Raw genomic sequence first — 23,226 nt, 5'->3', positions numbered from 1 at the left:
ACGAAATATTATTTCGTTCTTGGCCTGGCGAATCTCGGCCCGGGGATGCCTGGCTTTCTGCGTACGAGAGGTCAGACTGTCAACCTTTCAAGGCGTGGGAATGAATATGAGTTGTGATCCCAGATTCGCAAGCCTATGGAGGTTTGCAGGTTTGCACACACACACACACAAGGATTCGGGACTTCTCCGAATAACGTGTTGAGTTCTGATTAATATGGGGAACAGCTTACCCTACCCCATCACCTTCCAATATAAGCAAATGCCGGGTCAGAGGAGAATAGATTGGAGCCAAATCTTCAGGCAAGAATACTCACCCAAGGGAACGCAACTCACCCCCTTTTTCGTCACGGTTGCCATCGTGGAGAACGAAGAATAAGATTTTGAACCATTTTCTGGTGTAATCCAACTGAACAATTTAATATATGTAAAACGCCTGTAATTTCGTGAATTAACTTTTTGTAGACTAGAACCCTTTGTGTTTGTTTTCTTTGGATCTGCATGAGGAGTTAATTAATGTTTAGCAGACGAGGGCATCTGAAACAGACCACGAGTCTTGTGATGCGGAAGAATCTTTTAAAGAACTCCCGGAGAGGACGATCACGGCCATTGCAGTTTCGGCAGGGTAGAGGTCACATCTGGTGCCCTGCGGCGTGGGTACTTACATAAATACATGTGGGTAAATATTTTTTTATACAGGAATCACCACTTATCAAGGTCAAGAGACCACTCGAGGACATGGGTTAATGGGTATACATAAGTCAATGTGATTATAACGTAGTAAACATAAGTACAATGTATTTTGTAAATTGGATTAATTATGGGGGCCGTTCACCAAGAACTTGTTTACGTGTAACTTGAAGACAATCAGATTGTAGTCATCCGGAAAGCAGGCAAAGGAAAGAATGTTCCACAGGCGGGCAGTTCTAAGAAAGTATCTTTGTTCATGGAATCTAACTTTAGTTTTAGGCATAGATAAAGAGTGTGGGAAATTATTGATAGTGGTTTTGGCTGGACCAATGTTTTTTGTGAAAGTTTGGCGAGGGGGACCAAAGATTGAAGCTCAGACGGGCACATGCCATAAAATAAGGATAAAGCAGATACTCTGTCATCATAAAGGAAGGTGTCTCTCGGTATATTGAGACGGGGTTCGATGTTAGATAGAGTCAGACAAACAGTAAGAGACAGAGCAAGAGAGATCTCAAATCGGCCACACTGAGAGCTGATACCCCTTAAAAGGGAAGGAAAAAAAGGCGCCAATGTAACAATGTACAATTGTAAATGCTTGAATCACTGATAATAATTAATGATCCAGCTGGTATGAATAAAGAAACATCTATATTTTTAAACGGTTGTATTTATCTATCGTCATACCACCCAAAAAGAAAAGGTAAATATGTTTACTCTCTCATCTCTTAAACGAACTTTGTATAATCCCTCAAGTATTAATGGTCTGCCCCAGTAATGGTTCTCCTCCTCTGATGTACAAGAAATGGAAATTTGTTGTTTATTTTCTTAATATAGAGTTGTGATTTGGCTTTCAAGCGCACTTGATACGTATTTTATTTAATTAAAATTATATCAATGCTTCTATAATGGAACTCTCGACATTGACCTTAATCTCACGTAACCAATGCACCGTTCTAACATTTCAAAATACAACCGCTGAGAGAAAACATGCAGATCTTTACTAACGGCAAGATCTGTACAACTTTACAACATGGCCAGAAATAATAAGGGAAAAAAAAAGAAAGAAAACAACATACTAAGGATGGAGTGTTACTGCGAAATATATTTAAATTCTAAATTTCAAGCCAGTTAAATATTTGTTTATTTTCCTAATATTGCATCGTGATTTTGTTTTTAAGCGTACTTGATGCGTATTATATATATATATATATATATATATATATATATATATATACATATATATATATATATATATATATATATATATATATATATATATATATATATATATTGTACCGGTCACATATAGAATTGCTCGAGAGGTTCCATCAGCATTGCTTTAGATACATTCTTTTGTTTTACATGCTAGTCACCATTCATCAAGGCACGGACGCCACTCGGGGATAAGGATTATTGCAAGTACATTACGTTAGTGTGGAGATTTGATGAAGTGTTTACTTAAGGGGGCGGTTCATTAGGAATTTGTTAACGTTGGACTTGAACACATCCAAGTTGTAGTCAGGTGGGAGGCAGGCAAACGGAACAGAGTTCCACAGGCGTGCAGTTCTAAGAAAGAAGCTTTGTTCATGGAATCCACTTTTGATTTAGGCACAGATAAAGAGTGGGGGAAATTTTTGACAGTGGATTCAGCTAGACGGGTGTTTTTCGTGAAAGATTGGCGAGGGGGGACCAGAGATTGGAGTTAAGACGAGCACCATCTGCCATGGAAATAGCGATAAAATAAGGATAGGCTCGCAACGTCTCTTCTGTGGGAGAGAGGTTGCAGAGTTGAGAAAAGGCCACCCCCACTAAGCCACGAAGTCTATTTTGTATATATGTATTTTGTTTTATTGATATAAAAATTGTAAAAGTGAATTGTTTTAATTGTCGACGTTTTCTTTTATTGTAACCAAAACTATAATTTTTGTTTCGTTTCATAAATTTTGAATGGAGAATAACTACCTGTTAATGTTAATGCATCTAATACCCAGCTTCTATCTTTATTTTATCAATGTCCAAATTTCCATCGAATATCAATTTATATGAACAGCTCTTGTCGTGGGGAGGCTACCAGTTCTGTCAAGCTTTTGGCTATGACTGTTACTCTTGATCTGAAATGGAACACGTACATCAAATCTGTTGCCAAGGTCGCTGTAAAAATGATGTAATTATTCTACCGTTCCAGTACATATCTCACCATTGATGAAATTCTCTACCTGTATAAGAACCAGTTACATTCAAGGGTGTAGTACTATTGCTACATCTGGGTAGAAGGTACTAGAAGCCTCGTCCTGCATTGACAGAGTGCAAAATAGACTTCGTGGGGGATGCCATTTTTTTTCTTTCCTGCAACGTTTCGATCCTGTCTCTACTATATCCTTATTTTCATGGTAAATGCTCGTCTGAACTCCAATCTATAGTTCCCTCTTTCCCAAACATTCACGAAATATACTCGTGCAGCTGAAGCAAATATCAATAATTTCCCCCACTCTTTATATGTGCCTAAACATAAGCGTAGATTCTATGAGCAAAGCTTCTTTCTTAGATCTGCACGCCTGTGGAACTCTCTTCTTTGTCCATACCTTGCAGCTGACTACAATGTGGTCGTCTTCCTGTCGAACGTGAACAATTTCTTGATTATCTGTCCATTAAAGTAATCCAATTCGCCAAGTTTCCACGACTAACGATGAATACTATTGATATAATAATCAATAACACACATTTACGAAACACAAAATTATTTAGTTGACACGTAAATAATGTCGCGCATTGTCCCACTGATTATCGTAGACTTATTGACACTTATTCTTGAGGTGCTTCCAGGCCTGGAAAAGTGGTAAATCCATTGTACGAAAAGGAATAAAGTCGCCTGCAAAATTAAATGTTAGTCTCTGGTCTAAAAAAAAGTTGAAACGAAATGAAAATAAATAGGTTTTACACGTTACTAATCCTGACGTAATCAACACCATTATATTATTTCTTTGCAGCCTTACAAACACTTACAAAACGCGAAAGTGCGAATGTAATTAAGTCGAACAAGTGGAGAGACACAATAGTTGCCCTTGAACAGGTAAGCGTTGTCTACCTGTTAATTAGCGCTAACAACTTTATTTATCCGAGCGTATAAATAGGCATTTGGTTTCTTGCTTAGATGTCAGAAAAGACTTACAGTCACACGAAACAAAACAGCTCGTTCTCTTTTTGGTATTCCACAAGCCGAAACCAACCCCAATCATGCCTAACTATACCCTCCATTACTTCAATGGCCGAGGACGTGCCGAGATCCTTCGTATGATGATGGCCATGGCCGGCATCAAATACTTGGACAAGAGATACGAATTCTCTGACTGGGATCGTTGCAGGAATGGTAAGGACAAGCAGCTAAATCCGTGTATATTATATATTAGGCTTCATAAATGAGCTACTTCAGTAGTAATCTCTTTTTTGCATGCAAGTGCTTGGTTTAAAATCCTGATAATGGCAACATTCGGATTATATGGTTTCCGGTCGGTGATCGGCTGCCTTGTTTGAATATGTGTGTGTGTGTGTGTGTGTGTGTGTGTGTGTGTGTGTGTGTGTGTGTGTGTGTGTGTGGTGATCGTATTTAATATTCAAACAAGGCAGCCGATCACCGGCCGGAAACCATATATATATATATATATATATATATATATATATATATATATATATGTGTGTGTGTGTGTGTGTGTGTGTGTGTGCGTGTGTATGTGTGTGGTTGTATATATAAGCGATAGGACGATTCATACGAAATAGGAAAAATCAGACATTTGGGGATATCAGAATCGGTATCGAAATCGGAAAATTGTATGCCTATTTTCCGATGCTAAAAACGATTCCTTTAATCATCTTTTGTATACGATTTTGTTTTAAAAATTCTCTGACTACTGGAAATAATAATAATAATAATAAAATTATCGATATTAATTGATTTTAAACCACCAGTAAAACAACAATTTATAGATCACACCACTAAACACAAGTGTGTTTTTACATCTGAGACAATATCTGCACATGTAACGTATGTTTTTACGGTAATCGGGGAAAAACAATTTTTTAGTTACATATCTAGAGATTTATAAAGAATCGGAATCGTAATCCGTAATTGTATCGGAACCGGAATTGGTAATTTAGTACAGAATCAATAATTTCATCGAAATCAGGAAAAATATTTTAATCGCCCCATCACTAATATATATATATATATATATATATATATATATATATATATATATATGATTAGAAAAATGGATGAAATCCGACGATATGAAATTGAAAATGGAGGCGTAGAGACTAAGAGGCTCAACGTTTCGCCTGTCTTATGTGGGCTTTCTCAAGAGAGATGCTAAATAAGGAGAGAGTCGAATGTTATATGCTATATATACAAATAGCGGGAGTCCTTATGTAAATTAAACATATATATATATGTATATATATATATATATATATTTGTCATCCACATACAGTACTGTTTCGTTGTATCACAACTCATCAGTGCGGCTAGACAAACATCTTTCTCCAGCCGTGGATTGACCTACAACCGTCGCATTGACAGTCGGCGGCTCTCACCATTCGGCTACGAATCAGTGCCGTAAATATTTCTCATAGAGTGTGTATTAAATTCACACCCTCCCGTCACAAAGTGATCGAACCCTCAGCTTGTTTGCAAACAAATTAATAGTGGGCTTCACTTAATCGCTTTTTTTTTTTTTTTAAATACGCGTCGGGTGAAAATATATTTACAAAATCCACATACAGTACTGTTTCGTTGTATCACAACTCATCAGTGCGGCTATATACATATATACAGTTTATGATGGTTGTAAAACAATTATATAAAATAAATTACAAAGGAAGCATTTAGGTTTATCCTGCATCTAAATTGTTTTCATTATCAATGATTTCTGACGGATAAGGAGAAATATGGAAGAAACCTTCTCTTTAGTTAATAATATTAGTAGATTGGCAAATGACAGCAGACTAGATTAAACGACGTGTTGATTATTGTGTATGTGTTTTAGGAGAGTCGTAGTATTGAAATCAAAATAGTGATCATTCTCCATAATGTGGCAGAAAATATTACTAAGTGTGTTATTATTTGTTAAATCTATTTTGTGCTCATATAACCTCTTATTAAGATCACGTTGCGTTTCAACTATGTATATTTTGCCGCAAAACATAGGCGAGAGAACAACAGAAGTGCATTCTTTTTGTATATAAGTACACACACACACACACACACATATATATATGCATGTGTGTGTGTTTGTGTATGTATAGATTTATATTCATATATACATATATATATGTATACATATATATATATGCATGTGTGCGTTTGTGTGTATGTATATATTCATGTCTATATATATGTGTGTGTGTGTGTATGTGTGTATATATAAGACATATTGTTATTTATTTAGAGCAGGCAATACGTCTATGTAAGTTTATATTGGCTGATTTCCTCGATTATTAAGATCGGGTTGTTTCCTCTATGTATATTTTGCAATCAAAACAGGGTATGACTAGCGTAAAATAAAGGACAGAGAGCGACAGAAATCCATTTCTTTTGATATATTAAAACGTAAACGACCAAGTTCTCTCCAATTCCCTCTCCTCTGATCTTGAGCACGTTGTACAATGGGGAAAGGAGTGGCTGGTTACTTTTAATTCATCTAAAACCAAGCTTCTCTCTTTACATCATCAACATTCTGATCCACATCTGGCATCAATTGAAATTAATGGCTCTCGTCTTCAGGAGGTCTCAAGTTTTGATAAGCTTCTGGGCTTGACCATTACTCCTGATCTTAAATGGAACACGTACATCAAATCTTTTGCCAAGGCCGCTAGAAAAGTGGTGGGATCTTTCTATCGATCCGGTAAATATCTCACTGCTGATGCTATTCTCTATCTATATAAGAGCCAGGTACGTCCAAGGATGGAATGCTGTTGCCACATCTGGGCAGGAGCGGCTAGAAAAGACTTATCCTGCCTTGATAGAGTTCAAAATAGACTTCGTAGCCTTGTAGGAGATGTCCTTTTCTCCTCCATGCAACCTCTATCTCACAGAAGAGATGTTGCGAGTTTGTCTCTGATGTATCGTTATTTTCATGGAAAGTGTTCGACTGAGCTTCAATCTATGGTCCCCCCTCGCCAAACTTTCACAAGACACACTCGTGTAGCTGTAAACACTATCAATAATTCCCCCAGTCTTTATCAGTGCCTAAACCTAAACATAGATTCCATGAACAAAGCTTCTTTCTTAGAACTTCACGCCTGTGGAATTGTCTTCCGTTTTCCTGCTTTCCGGCTGACTACAATATAGTTTTTTTCAAGTCTAACGTAAATAAATTCTTGATGAGCCGTTCCATATAAGTTATCGAATTTACCAAATTTTCATTACTAATGATTATTATATTGTTCAATTTCTACTGTACAATCTTTAACCCTAATCCTTGAGTGGCCACTTGGCCTTGATAATGTGGTGATGTCTATGTAAAATATATATATATATGTATATATATATGTGTGTATGTATCTGTGTGTATACATATATATATACATATATATATATAAATAAATATATATATATACATATATATATGTATATATATATATACATACATATATATGTATATATACTGTATTTATTTATTTAAATATTTATTTATTTAGAGCAGGCAATAAATCTATGTAATTTTATAATGGATGATTTCACTGATTCTGCTAACAATAAAAATATTGGTAGTGTTAAACTTTCGTTGAATCTCATGTACTTTTAGAAACACTAGAAACACTAGAAGGCCGCCACGCATTGCCCGGTCGTAAACTCCGCATAAGTATTATATTATACAGAAACTAAAGCATGCTCGTATTATTTTTTTTCTTAACTGTTCATTTCTTGTGAGTAAAAAAAAAACAAAGAAAACATATTCGAGCTGAGATCAAAATAAAAACCTAAAGACAGGGAGTGAACTACGATAACCATTAGGCCAGCACGGCACAGTCCTTGAAAGGTGTTATCAACCTACATATCCTTAACATAAGTAATCTGTAATGCAAACTATTCACGCACGCGCATTCGTGAAACAGTTGACAATCAGATAAAATTTAATGATTCTCATGCCTCAATTATTACCCAGTAGCCGCCCTCTTTTTCCGGATGAAAACGGATTAAAATTATTCAAAATGTCTGCATATACTATACACCAATGTTCAAGTCTGTAGATCCTAAGTTTGCTGAGTATATAGGTTGAGAACTATCCTGAGACACACATTCTCACTTTTATACATACTAAATAAGGTCTCCTGGTTTATACCGAAAGTTTGAAAGTATATAAACCTCACATTTATTATTCATTTAATCTTTTAAATAGTTCCCCTATAATTAAAAGTTAATTGAACTAAATATATCCGACGTTATCCCACTGGACGCCTAGCACTTTCAATTAGATTCTCCGGGCAACGTAATGCACAATATTTAAATTTCATGGAAATACCTTATATCTAATGTTATAAGGGCATTTTGCTCTCGTATTTCTCTTCCTTGCAACCTCTATCTCACAGAAGAGATGTTGCGAGTTTGTCTCTGATGTATCGTTATTTTCATGGAAAGTACTCGACTGAGCTTAAATCTATGGTCCCCCCTCGCAAAACTTTCACAAGAAACACTCGTCTAGCTGTAAACACTATCAATAATTCCCCCCACTCTTTATCTGTGCCTAAACCTAAACGTAGATTCCATGAACAAAGCTTTTTTATAAGAACTGCACGCCTGTGGAATTGTCTTCCGTTTTCCTGCTTTCCGGCTGACTACAATATGGTTGTCTTCAAATCTAACGTAAATAAATTCTTGATGAGCCGTTCCATATAAGTTATCCAGTTTACCAAATTTTCATTACTAATTATTATTATATTGTCAAATTTCCACTGTACAATCTTTAACCCTTATCCTTGAGTGGCCTCTTGGCCTTGATAATGTGTTGATACCTATGAAAAAAAGAAAAAAGAAAAAGTCCAATGTGAACAAGTTCTAATTGAATCGTCCGCCTAAGTAATCCAAGTTACAAAATTCCCACTGTTTACTATGCTAAAATCACAATGACTTATGTATACCTATTAACACTTATCCTTGAGTGGCCTATGGGCCTTGATAAGTGGTGACACCTATGTAAAAAAAAAATTCTTTTATGGTTTTACTCAGATTTTCGGGAGCATTTCCATTGTGTTACCGAATTCCATTATACGATAATACATTTTCAGATTTACAATAATTTCCAGCATTTTTTCCTAATTGACGAGGAGGTTCGTTTCTCGGTTAAATTATTTCAAACCTACAATAAATTTTTCTTTGTATACCACTTGCTAACCAACCAACATTATAAAGATAGAATCAATCCAGTAGTCATTCCCCTCTCTATATATATCTGTGTACAGTAGCTAAATAAAAGTTAGACTTCCTGTCACCCTCGACCACGGTTGAGTCATCAATTAGTCTTTGTAGATTCTTTGAAGTAAAATTTTTATAATACATAATCGACATATATTTAAAAAAAAACTATCTTCTCTTTCAGATTTCCCCTGTAACTACTTGCCTTGTATGCAGATGGACAATGGCGACATGATGCCCGAGACCATGGCTATTTGCAGGTACCTGGCCCGCGAATACAGTAAGTAACATTTCTTGTAATAAATTTTGCAAATCTGTTTTGTTCCCCTCATATGCGAATCATGATAACACCAGAGTCTATACGGCGTAATCACGCTTAGACACTGGTTCCCATTAGATAACTGAAGTTAACTAACGTTGAGTGTGATCAGTACAAAAATGGGTGACGACTTTGGATTTTCACGTGATGTATGTGCTTCCTGCTTATTGCTCTATTGCTTCCAGTCGATCTTTGACCTCTACCTGCCACTGGAGATAAGCAGTGATGATTCAGGAGAAATATGGTTGGAGATTGAGCAACGCTTTACTCGGAAGTACACGGGCAGCTATTTTTACTACGGTCTATATTGTTTCCGTAGACTGAATGGAGGCATTGATAAAATGGTCAGTATTGATTAAATTTTATCTTGATGACAGGCTTGATCTATATAGAGGCTGATTTTACAGAGGTATTTTTGCAGGTGACCATTTAATAATTTTGTTGGAATTCTAATGCAAATTTCGCTAGGGTTTAATGTTGAACCCTCAACATATGCCTAAACTATCTGAGATATGGGCACTCTTCTTCATAGTAAACACAAGCAACTCTAGTCCTTCAAGAAGTAATCTCCTCAGGCTACAATGTACTAGTTGTATTCTTCCAAAAATTTTAGAAGGCCACATTAAAGTTCTCTCGTTTAAGCTTGTTAATGACCATCTTCATAGCACCTTTTATCTTCTTAATTGTGTCATGACGACATCCTCTTAGGTTATCGTGTAGTTTAATAAAATAAGCAAAAATTATGGGCAGCAAGGTCTGGATTATAAGAAGCATGAGGAACTGTCTAGATGCCCATCTAAATTAAATAATGACCGAGCACCCTTGGGAAAAACTTCGAGCAAATTTTCTTGCATTGTCATCTGTCCATCGCGAATACTTCTGTGTAGAGTTTCTATACTGACAACAAAATGTGGTTTATTGTCTTTAGATACAAAACAGTACTTTTCCATAGAATTCTTTATTTGGCCAATAAATTCTGGTGTCCATCATTCCTTACTCCTCCCACACTTTTCATCATCCCTCACAGACTATCTGTCTATCTTGAATCTCTTGTGCAACTCCAAAACCGATGCTCTATTCATGCATAATGGTCCAAAATCTACTCTGAAGCATTCCATACGTTTCGTAAAATTTTATTGCATATCGTTCTTCTAAGTGTCCTTACGTCCAGATTTTATTTGTTTTTAATTCACCAGATGTGACAATCAGGATTTAGAAGGGTGTATCCAATTCCTCCTATACTTGGTCATTTACTTCTGAAATCATAAAAATTGGTTAGTTATCGTTTAAGATATATATCAATAACAAACTGAATTTTAAGGAGTCTACGACAATTTAAAATAGATGTACAAAAAGTCTGGATACGTATTTAAAGCACCTCGTACCCACTTCATTAATGCACTGCCGTAGCACATTCGATTATCGTGATTGTATAATTGTACCGCTCCAGAAGATATCTCACTACTGATGCAATTCTCTATCTGTATAAAAGCCAAGTATGCCCAAGGATGGAGTACTGCTGCCACATCTGGGCAGGAGCTGCTAAAAACAGCCTATCCTGCCTTGACAGAGTACAAAATAGACTTTGTGGCTTAGTGGGGGATGCCCTTTTCTCTTTCCTGCAACCTCTCTCCCACAGAAGAGACGGTGCGAACCTATCTTTTTTTATCGTTATTTCCATGGAAAGTGCTCGTCTGAGCTCATGTCCCTCGCCAATCTTTCACGAGAAACACCCGTCTGGCTGAAACTACTGTCAATAATTTTCCCCACTCTTTATCTGTGCCTAAATCCAAACGTAAATTCTATGAGCAGAGCTTCTTTCTTAGAACTACACGTCAGTGGAACTCTCTGCCGCTTGCCTGTTTCCCACCTGACTACAACTTGGATGTCTTCAAGTCCAACATAAACAAACTCCTGACAAACCGCCCCCTTAAGTAAGATACTCTATCAAAACCCCTAATACTAATGATTACTACAATACTATCTCATTGATTACTGTACATGCAATAACCCTTATCTCGGAGTGGCCTTCGGGCCTTGATAAGTGGTGACCCCCCATGTAAAAAGAAAGTGGTCCTCTCCTGTAATTCAATACACCGAACGGAATATTTTGGTTCCAATAATGGTGTATCTACACTCCTTATTTCTTTGTTTTAGGAAAGCACACTGTTGTGTGTAACTTAACCTATCCCCACAACAGTCCAATAGGTTTTCGTTTTTAGACGACCTCTAATCTTGCCGTAACAAGTGATAACATTTTCTCGTAAGAGAATAAAATGAAACTGGACGGATTCCATTATTAAAACCCATATTAATTGGCGTAAAATATTTTTGAATAATTTTAACTGATCATTTAAAAAAATGAAATCACCGTTCTTAATATTCTACAAGGTTGAACGATAAAGTGCCCCCCTACAGAAAACAACAGTACAACTTTATTTAAAAAATTTATTGACAAGATCAATTCAGATAACTTCATTATGTACTATTGCTGAAGTATATTCGATGTATCCGCTTTCAGACTCAATCACCGCCTTCATATGGTTTCACAACTGGGAGTGTACTTTCTCCGGGAGTTCGCCTACTACTCGGGATATAGCGGCGAACAGGCTGGCTTTGATACTGCGGGGGCGGCCATGTTGATGATAGTCACGACGTATGACCAAACAAAGTAGTCCAGCGGGTTTCTTTCGGGGAAAGAGGGTGCCAGTGTGAGAAGGGTACAACATCGTAGCACTCCTTCTGGAGCCAAGCCTGGGTTATCTTTGAACTTGTGGGCCGACGCCTAGTCCAGCTTCCACAACCAGCGTTTGCCAGCGGCCAACTGCTTGCACCAGGGGTTCACTACAATCTTCAACACATCCAGATACACTTTTGTGTTGACTTTCAAGTCTATTTCAAGAATGTGATGTTGTATGGTGTTCTTTTTACTTGAAACCACAAAAAAGACCACAAACGAAGCCGAAAACATTGTTTTTTATTACCATGAACTCGACCTTGTTATTCATAGCAATTTGGCAATCAATTTTCAGAGTGCTGGCAATGGTCCTGTTGTCATAGTTTGGATCAGTAGAGAGCAGGAGTTGTACAGCGACAAGAGTCCAATCTCGCTCGTTGAACATTGTGTCCCGTTAAGCCATGATAGAAGGCTCTTATCGCTCTAGGTATTTGTACACAACTGGCCAACTAGTAGATGGACTGTAACAAAAAAAGTAAAACCGGTTTTCTTCAAACGGAAATGGAATCATGTCGTATTTTTGTTCGAGAGTTTTATCGTTTCACCTTGTTATATTTAGAGTATTTTTTCCTAATATAAACGAGCACAAACATAATTCGAAAAAATTGCAATTACTAACTTTAAAAATTAAATAACATGTTATAAATGCCTATCGTTTTCATATCAACAGATTTCTATCCCAAGAGCCCCATGGACATGTTCAGATGTGACTACATCAGCGATTGCTTCTATGAAATCATGCACGATTACATGAGGTACTTCCACTGGAGGAACGGACGTTTCAGGGTGAGTTTTTATATTTTTTAAATCTGAGGTTTTATGTGGTACAACTGCTGTAATTTTAAAGTTTATGGCAAATTTTTTTTATGATCGAGTCAGTATCTTTCTAGTGCTATTTTTTTACTTCAGAAATGACATATACATTTCCCTGTGTTCTGGTACTATAATTGTTCTAAAGTTAATTTTAATTTGAAAGTTAACGGTTGATTATTAATAAAAGGCACACCTGAAATATAATTTAGAAATAAGATGGTTAATGTAGTTTTCTTGAAATATTATTTAATGGGTATACAAAGAAATTCTCATTATAAAAATGAAAAGATGTAACATACATACACACGCACGCACTAACAGATAGGTGATATTTATATTATATACTAGCAAAGGTAATCGACGTTGCTCGGTGTCATATGAATTTATATAGAAGTGAAATTATGTGTAATATATTTTATATTGAAATGTCTATTTCTCTGTTAAGCTGTATCTTTATATTTCTATATTTTCCTCTCGTCTTTTTACCGCCTTTATCCATAACCATTTTAATAGGTTTCGCCCTAGTCATTCCTATATCTTGTCTTATTTACCTGTCTATTTTTTTAAACTAATATTTATTTTTAAACCATCTCAATAGTTTATCTTCATGTCGACAAGTTAGAACCATTTCAGTCAATATAATCAATATATTTATCTATTTATTTATTTTTTATCTCTTTTTCAGTACAACATGAATGACTACGGTTTCGGTGGCGAAGGAAACTGCAGCAACTACGACGTAAGTATTGGTTTATTTATTAAAATGTAAAGTAAGTTCTAGTTTTTTTTTGTTTTGTTTTTTACATAGTAGCCACCACTTATCAAGGTCTGGAGGCCAGTCGGGGGGGATAAGGGTTATTGTGTGTACAGTAATCAATGGGATAATATCGTGGTAATCGTCAGTATTGGAGATTTGATAAAGTGTATTAATTAAGGGGGCGGTTTTTCAGGAATTAGTTTATGTTGGACTTGAAGACATCCAAGTTGATTCAGGTGGGAAACAGCCAAATGGAAGAGAGTTCCGAAGGCGTGCACTTCTAAGAAAGAATCTTTGTTCATGAAATCTACGTTTTGATTTAGGCACAGGTTAAGAGTGGGTAAAGTTATTGACAGTGGTTTCAGCTAGACAGGTGTTCTTTTATGAAAGATTGGCGAGGGGGGCAGATATTGGAGCTCAGACGAGCACTTGCCTCGTCGTGCATAATAAGGTCATAATCATATTGTATCAATTCGAAGGTTTTATTGTTGGCATCGGATTCCCAGATATTTTTTAATTCAGATTTCTGTCTAAAAGGACATGGGATTTCAGGAAGGATGACGTGCAAGTTGTCAAAATCTTCTGTGAAAGTGATATTTGAGAAAAAAACTGGATTAGAACGTGGGACGCTCGTATCCCCAGTCCGTGTCGGTAATTATAAGTGACCGTCACTTCCCTTATATCATATCCTCTATGTATACAATTTAATTTATACATATTTTATTTATACAAGCAAATAGAGTGAGCAACAGTTATGGATAAGGTATGTGATATATTTTCGCTAAAAAAAAAAAAGAATATAATAAACTACAACATACATGTACACAAACATAAGTACAAACACATACACATACACACACTCACACACACGCACACGCACATACACATATACATATATGTATATATAAAGACAAAAAATTAATGTATAAAAATTTATGGTAACATATAAAGACTTATTGATTTTTTTTTAATAAAGGTATACATCAATTAATAGGGTTGAGGAAAAGCAACTTTTTTTACTATGATATTTCGAAGCCTAATGCTTCTCATCAGAAGAATAGCCACGGTAACATAATAGGCATGGGACGTCTATCGTTACTTACATTCGGAATGAAATAAATTATAGAGGCTCTTTGGGGGAACTATATTAATCTCTGTGATATATATGTATATATAATGAATAATGTAAAATTCTGTAGTTTAAAATATTTACAAATATATTTAAGTAAATATATTTGTATATATTTTAATCTACAGTATTTAACATATATTGCTCTATTTTATATATTGAGCTTTACCTTTTTGGGTAGGATCGTCCTCAAAGTATTACCGAAATCTAATATTTGATAGAAAAAATTACTTGATTTTTAATCTGTGACCTATCTAATTTATATATATATATACATATATATATATATATATACATATATATATATATATATGAATACGTATATATACATATATATATATATGTATATATATACATATATATATATACATATATATATATATATGTATATATACATATATATATATATATATATATATATATATATAGTATTACAAGTTAGGGGCATAATGGATTCACGGATTGATATAATAATTAAGTGATTGATTTGCGCTACGCAACACATCATATCAAGAATTAGAAATGTCATCTGAATTAAAGAAATAAATTGTAAGATGGTCAACATCATGAATTTTGGAATATAGTATGTTGTCATTTAATCTCAATATACGTGTACGTAGATTACTGTTTTAAAAATAATAAATAAATAAAAATGTTATATACGTCCGAATTAAAAAGGGCGACTTTCTAAGTAAATAAAAAAATGAGCTCCGAGGCGGAGCCAATATTAACCGTATGTATCGCTTGAAAAATCACAACAATAACAAAATCTAAATTTATAAGCGATAAAAATAAACAGTATCATTAATGGCCTAACGGTTAAGGCACCGGACTGTGGTAAACATGGTCTGAGGTTCGATCCCTAAAAACAGTTAAACTACGCTGATGAGAGGTAAGTACCTTGAAACACGCGTGTACGTAGATTACTGTTTTAAAAATAGTAAATAAATAAAAATGTTATATACGTCCAAATAAAAAATGAGCTCCGAGGCGGAGCCAATATTAACCGTATGTATCGCTTGAAAAATCACAACAATAACAAAATCTCTCTCTCTTTCTCTCTCTCTCTCTCTCTCTCTCTCTCTCTCTCTCTCTATATATATATATATATATATATATATATATATATATATATGAGCCAATAAAGAGTAACAATGAAGGTATAAAAAGTATATAGTAATATATATATATACATTTATTGATTTAATTTGAGTATACAACAATTAGAGGTGTTGGATACGTATGAACTCTTCATACCATAATATTTTCAAGCGTAATGCTTCTCATCATAAGTGTAGAAAAGATGTTACATAACATAACAGGGATGCGCCATTAGGAGCGAAATAAATTATATGGGCTCTTTAGCGGAAATAAATAGATCTCTGTTATATATATATATATATATATATATATATATATATATATATTACAGAGATCTATATATATATATACATACTTATGTATATATGCAATCCACATACAAGTTCCATATATCTGTTTATTTGCTTATTCAAAACTTGATTAATAAGTATAAAAGGTACACCGTGTTAAAATTAAGTTTAATACTGAAAACGCACACATGCACATGTTTATTCCAGTATTATTTCTTTATATTCAAATGAAAATCTACAAAAAAAAAATATTATTGAATTCATTGGAATTTTTATTGAGATGAGTCATTTGTATTTCTTATCTGTTTATTTATTTCGAACTATTATCCCAATCTTCTAGTAGTTGTTTCACGATGTTTCGGTCAACCATTACACTGGACTTCCTCAGGTTTTGAACCGTGACGGGATAGGAATGCTGAATCTCCTCACTGCATCCTCATCAATTACTGTCTTCCATAGTTGTTTTCCCCTCGCCACGTTTTGTGCCAACTAAGTCTCTGACCGGCTATGCGTAGGATTGAAACCGCTCTTTTCATACAATTCTCATCTGAAACCATAAAGATTCACCGTGTATACCCACTATGTCACTGCGATCTAGGTTAGAACTCGTTTATTTGTTATCTGGTCTGAGTTAGGAGATTCGGCGTTCCTATCCCGTCGCGGTAAACCATCTTACGAAGACCAGAGGAATAATTGTCTGAAACGTCGTGAAACAATTACTTGAAGATGAGGATAATAGTCCGCAACAAATAAATGGATAGAATTTCCTGATTAGCATATTACATTAAAGAAAATATATTAAAGTAATACGCATTACAATTTTAACGGTTATTTATAACAGGATTGTTTTAATTTTTTGAGTTTAGAATTATTTTGAAGTTGATTTATTTAATTTATTCTTTTATTCAATTCATATTATATGTTTTTTTCTTTATTACTAGTAATTCAGTCCGGCTTTGGTCGGACCCTATGTACTGTTCATACATTTATGTGTATATGTATATATATATATTGAAAAAAAAATGACTCCCGTCCAGGTAATCTATATCTAAAATTTCAAGTGTTTAGAACCAAAATTGACGGAGAAGTTTGGTAGAGTCTGCAAAGGTGAACTCTTTGAACTTTGACATCTTGTCAGCCAAATTCCTGTCCCAAAACTGGTTAAAACACTTGCTGCATATCTGAAAAACCTTTACGTAAAATTTCAATGTTTAAACCCACAATTGTCTAAATAGTTTGCTAAAGACCGCCAAGGTAAATCTGTTAATCTTTAACCCCTTGGCAGCCAAATTTTAAGCCAATACCCAAGTAAAAAGCTTGCCCTTTGTCTGAATACACTTTAAGTAAAATTTCAAATGTTTATACCAAAAAATTGGCTGACTAATTTGTTAGAGACCACAAGGGTTATTTTTTTAGCTTTGACATAAATTTTGTCCCCCTGAAATTTATTGGTTTGGGCTTACATCAAATTAAGAAGTTTGATCCATGTCCAAGTAACCTACATCTAAAATTTTAAGTGTTTACACTAAAAATCGGCGGAGGAGTGTGGTAGAATTTTCAAAAGTCAAATCCTTGAGCTTTGACCTCTTTACAGAGTTTATATAAAAAAAAATTTATAAAAGAAACTATATTATATAATTATAAACAATATTTCAAATTTTTTCTAGAAACTCACACACAAACCTGTTTGTAAATATAATATATTTCTCGTTAGACAGCATAATTATGTCTCGTATAATGCCAGTGTGTCAATCAAATATCAACTAAATTATTAATGTTTTTTTTGTTTTCCAGAACTACATGCAATGGAGATACATGAACACCTTCAACCGTGTGATGCCCTTCATGGAAAGGACACTGAGTATGCGCGATGGTGGTAACAAATTCTTCATGGGTGACCAGGTAAGTTTGAAAGAGTGACGTTAGCTTAGTAACGAATTACGCTTATGCGCTAAGAGTTTTGGTTTCGATTCCAGCTTATGGCACTAAGTCAGTGTTTTCTACTTTTAAAATAACTGATATATATTAGGTACAATATAATAATAAATAGAGATTTGGCGCTATAATAAAAAACTAGCGGTACCTGTGGAAATTCCACAAGGGACTCATTTATAGGCAATATATTGATGTTGGCATTCTGTGAGTATCTAGCGTAAATGGAGACTTCCTAATATTATTGTAGCTATTTTGTTAAAACTGCAGAAGTATTTATCTAAGCTAGCAGGGACGCCCGGCGTAGCCTGGTAAAATACGCTTAAATATGTTTGCATATATTGTAGTTAACTCGATTCTTATATATTATAAAATTATGATATATATATATATATATATATATATCCATATGATTTCCGTACATCAGCTTAAATCGAAACTGAAACAAAAACTTATGAAGAAAAAAATATATATTTACGAATTTATTTCCTTCAGCTATAACCGAAATCAAAACTTATGGAGAATTCTTAGTACAATTATTTATAAAAAATAGATCATTTGAGTACCATCAGCTATAATCGAAACCGAAACCAAAACTTATAAAGAATTATTGGTAAAATTATTTATTAGAATAAATTGAATATCATAACAATGAAACGACAATCACAGAAGAAAAAAAATGTAGCGTAATACACAAAGAACGCACACGCTATCTCATTAATATATATATATATATATATATATATATATATATATATATATATATATATATATATATATATAATCTGCATCAATTAACATATATTCAAGCGTGTCTTACGACTGGTCAACACCGGACGGTATGCTAGTTATGTATAAAGGAAACAAATTACAGTTGAAAACTACATTAATTTTTTATCTATATTTCTATAATACCGAGACACGTCTCAACCTATATACTCAAAGAATGCTTGAAATTTAGTATATAGGGTAATCAGACAATTAGGAAACTTATTAATCGGTTTTCATCCAGTAAAAAGTGGTATTAGGGACAATCAGATTTTTATGATTTTGTCAACTGTTTCACGACTGCACATTCGCAAGTCTTTCATATGACATGTTCCTTACGCCAAGAATAAGTTGTTTTAAAAACAGTTTATTTAAAAGCGTGGCAAGCTGGCCTTATGGTTACCGTACTACCCTTTACTGTTTGTGGTTTCGATCGCAGGTCAAGCATTTTTATTAACAGGATGGGAACTGTTTAGAAAAAAAAAACCCATAACACTCGCATGCACATGTCTGAGTTTCTTTCCGGTTTTTTTTCTTGATAGTTTAATGGAATTCAACGTTACGTTTAATACCGGACAACGTCGGGTACATCTGCTAGTTTTCTATATAAAAGGTCTAGACATAATTTCTTATTAGATATGCCATGAAAACACACAATGAGTAATACCAATATCACTAGTTTTAATTGCTATGCATTGTGGTAACGGCGGTTTAAGATGGGTGATTATTATTAATCGATATAATTAAAGGTATACACATAATATATACATCCACACACTAAAATGTATACATATTTGGTTTCAATCATTTAAAGCTACAGTAATATATTTCAAGTAAGCTATACAAATTATTCACATAACTTGTAGGACCCGTGGAAATTCCACAGAATGAGAAATATATTAAATCAACAAATATGATTTGACCCTTGAAAGTTTCACGGAATATGTTTTGGTAAAGCTTATATTTTTTCTAGATAACGCAAAAAAACATTTTTTGTGCAGTTAAACCAATAACAGGCAGACATGAATTTATTACCATTTCTATTAAAATAATGCCTATTGCATTTTAAATGAAACACTAAATCATATGAGATCATTTTATAAATACTAATAAATACACAGAATGTGATATTTCATTATAAAGTTCGAAACAATGTACCAACTAAGATTGTAAGAGACGATCTTCAGTTCAGCACTTTTTGGTAGATGGCGTTCTTCTTTATTTTCCCTGTCTCTATCAAATTGTTCCTGTTTGTACATACAGTTTCGCTTATTTCTTTCTCAGCTAAAATTACTACGATTTCCTTTCCCAGACCTTGCAACAATGATTATACATAATTATTATTATTATTATTATTATTATTATTATTATTATTATTATTATTATTATTATTATTCGAAAACAAGGAAATAGCAAAGACAATCGACTCTCATATTCTCGTAAAAACTTGTCAGATTGGTGTTTCTAAAACCAAATTTCGAAAATTTTAGTATTTATTGAAGCAGTTGCCAAGGTCGCTGGAAAGACGGTGGGATCCTTCTACCACTCCAGAAGATAGCTCACTACTGATGCAATTCTCTATCTATATAAAAGCCAAGTACGTCCAAGGATGGAATACTGCTGCCATATCTGGGCAGGAGCTGCTAAAAACAGCATATCCTGCCTTGACAGAGTATAAAATAGACTTCGTTGCTTAGTGGGGGATGCCCTTTTCTCTACCCTGCAACCTCTCTCCAACAGAAGAGACGTTGCGAGCCTATACTTGTTTTATCGTTATTTCCATGGCAGGTGCTCGTCTGAACTCCAAACTCTGTTCCCTTCCCTCGCCAATCTTTCACGCAAAAGCACCCGTCTAGCTGAATCCACTGTGAAAAATTTCCCCCACACTTTATCTGTGTCTAAATCTAAACGTGGATTCCATGAACAAAGCTTCTTTCTTAGAACTGCACACCTGTGGAACTCTGTTCTGTCTGCCTGCTTCCCACCAGACTACAACTTGGATGTGTTCAAGTCCAACGTTAACAAATTCCTAATGAACCGCCCCCTAAAGTAAACACTTCATCAAATCTCCACACTAACGTACTGTACTTACAATAACCCTTATCCCTGAGTGGCTTCCAGGCCTTGATAAGTGGTAACGACCGTGTGAAAAAAAGCAGTTTGCCCTAAAACATCGTATTTGGCCATTTTAAAAGCTGGGCATATGGACAACATAAGGGAATAGCAAGAAGACTAATATAATAATTATAGTTTTTCTAAAATTGCTAGATTGGCCTTTTAAAGCCAGATTTCGGGAATTTTGTTTTATTTGGCTATTTTCAAAGCGTAACGCACGGACTACTTAAGAAAGGAACAAATAATGTAGTTTAATCGGGGAAAAACAGGTAAAACGTAGTTTATTGGAAACAGAATTAAAAATAAGAGTAAATAAAATAATGCAAACGTATTGACATTAAAATCTAACATCTATCTCAAAGATAACCATAATTATTATTAGAGGAAGGATGTCAAAATGTTATAATCACAAACATATGTTTACTTGACTTCTTTTTTCAGATGATGTGGTGCGACATGATGTTCTATTGTTGCATGGAGAACATGTACAAAGAAATCCAGAGCATGTTCAGCAACTACCCCAAGATGATGGCTCTTTACAACCGATTCGCCAGTAACCCCAAAATTTGCAGTTACCTGAAAAGCCGTTGCAACTCTCCCTGGTAGATACTATATACGATATGGAACCTTATGTTAAAAAACAACAAAAAATACATACAAAACAACTGCTAATAATTGCAGTAATTGCTGTGTAAAATACCCTGGCATTTTTAGCATTGAATAAATAAAATCCACTGTGTACACATATAATCTGCATTTTTTCTTATATATATAGAGAGAGAGGAACACGTTTGATTGAACACGACAGAGTTATTCCGTTTTCTGATCTTGTTCTGATATTTTTTCTATTTGCCTAGCGGTCTTTTTAATTTGAGCAGGAATATTATATAGAATAGCGCTCAGAAGTTGTTGGTCGGACATATTTTTCTCAAGCGCTTTCTATCGGGCATTCTACTGTCGTCAGGGGAAATTGTTTTTGCTTTCTTTTCCTTTGAGGCTTGGTGTATTTATAATTTTTTTTTTAATTGGCTATAAAAGATGAGTGCAGAAGGGTTGCTAGCCTTACAATATGCCTTCCCAAATTATAAAGACTGTAAGGCAAATAGAAAAAATATCAAACAAGATCGGAAAAACGAATAACTCTGTCATGTTCAATCAAACGTGTCTAAATAACGACTTGCTGCTAAAATATACAATATATATATATATATATATATATATATATATATATATATATGTAGAAGATCTAGAAGGCTGTCACAATGCGAGGAATGAAATATAGTTGTTGTTGGTAACAGAAGACGAGAACAAGTGGCGATTTACAAATACATAAGTATATACATATATCTTATATATACATATATTTATTCAGTTGTATTGGTAAAATGTCTGCGACAATTCCATTATTAATTTCTGAAAAAATCCGTTTTCAAATGGTAAGCGTAACAGATCGTTTTTTTTTTATTCAATTTTCACCCCAAACAAGGCACAGTGCCACTTTGAAGCAGGGGGCTACTATCAGGGACTTAATTAGCAGGGACATTATGAAGGGAGATGAGTAGAGAGATGTTTGTTAACATTACACTTGAACTTCTGCATATCATTGCAGTTGGGAAAGCAGAAACCCGGAAGGGAGTTCCAAAGACCTGCAGTTCTGGGGAAGAAACCATTGGAGTAAAAGGCTTTCTTGCACCTAGGGATCTCTACTGTAAAGGGATGAGACTTAGTAGCTTGTCGGGTTTGTCGGGTGTAGTTACGTCGGGGAGGTACAAGTGTTTGCAGTTCGTCAGAGCATTCACCATTAAAGTATTTGTAGAACAGGCAGAGGGATGCAACATCTCGTCGATGGGACAGAGGCTGAAACCTAGATGACAGTTCAGGACCTATCAGGTTGGCGACTCTCTTTTGAACCCTGTCCAGGAGCGAGAGACAAGCAGCAGATGCACCAGCCCAGATGTGACAAAAGTACTCCATACATGGGCGAATGATTGCCTTATAGAGGTATAAGTTACTGTCAGGCGTAAGTAGTTTTCTAGCACGATAGAGGGAGCCAACCTTCCTTGCAGCAGCCTTGGCAATGCTCTCAATGTATCTATTCCAGTTCATATTCCCTGTAAACGTTAGGCCGAGGAGTTTAAAAGAAGTACTTTCAGATAATGTGTTCTTGGCCA

At 34.7% G+C, this 23,226-nt stretch overlaps 1 protein-coding gene across 1 annotated transcript; it reads left to right on the top strand.

The window, feature by feature from the left end:
* The first annotated feature begins 3,921 nt into the window (after nt 1–3,921).
* Nucleotides 3,922–21,661, top strand: LOC145265274 (S-crystallin SL20-1-like). Its single transcript, XM_080121054.1, has 6 exons — nt 3,922–4,054; nt 9,279–9,374; nt 12,821–12,936; nt 13,649–13,702; nt 18,035–18,142; nt 21,497–21,661. The coding sequence occupies exons 1-6, from the start codon at nt 3,922–3,924 to the stop codon at nt 21,659–21,661; spliced, it is 672 nt and encodes a 223-aa protein (XP_079977180.1).
* The last annotated feature ends 1,565 nt before the right edge of the window (nt 21,662–23,226 follow it).

Source organism: Euprymna scolopes, chromosome 40 (assembly GCF_053919585.1).
Source record: "Euprymna scolopes isolate OS-2025 chromosome 40, ASM5391958v1, whole genome shotgun sequence".
Taxonomy (NCBI): domain Eukaryota; kingdom Metazoa; phylum Mollusca; class Cephalopoda; order Sepiida; family Sepiolidae; genus Euprymna; species Euprymna scolopes.
Note: the sequence above shows the minus strand (reverse complement) of the source record. Positions and strands in the feature narration are given on the sequence as shown.

Coding starts and splice junctions, on each gene's coding strand:
- LOC145265274 (XM_080121054.1), top strand. CDS start 3,922: ATGCCTAACTATACCCTCCATTACTTCAATGGCCGAGGACGTGCCGAG. Junction 4,055..9,278: donor CTGGGATCGTTGCAGGAATG/GTAAGGACAAGC, acceptor CTTCTCTTTCAG/ATTTCCCCTGTAACTACTTG. Junction 12,937..13,648: donor GGAGGAACGGACGTTTCAGG/GTGAGTTTTTAT, acceptor TCTCTTTTTCAG/TACAACATGAATGACTACGG.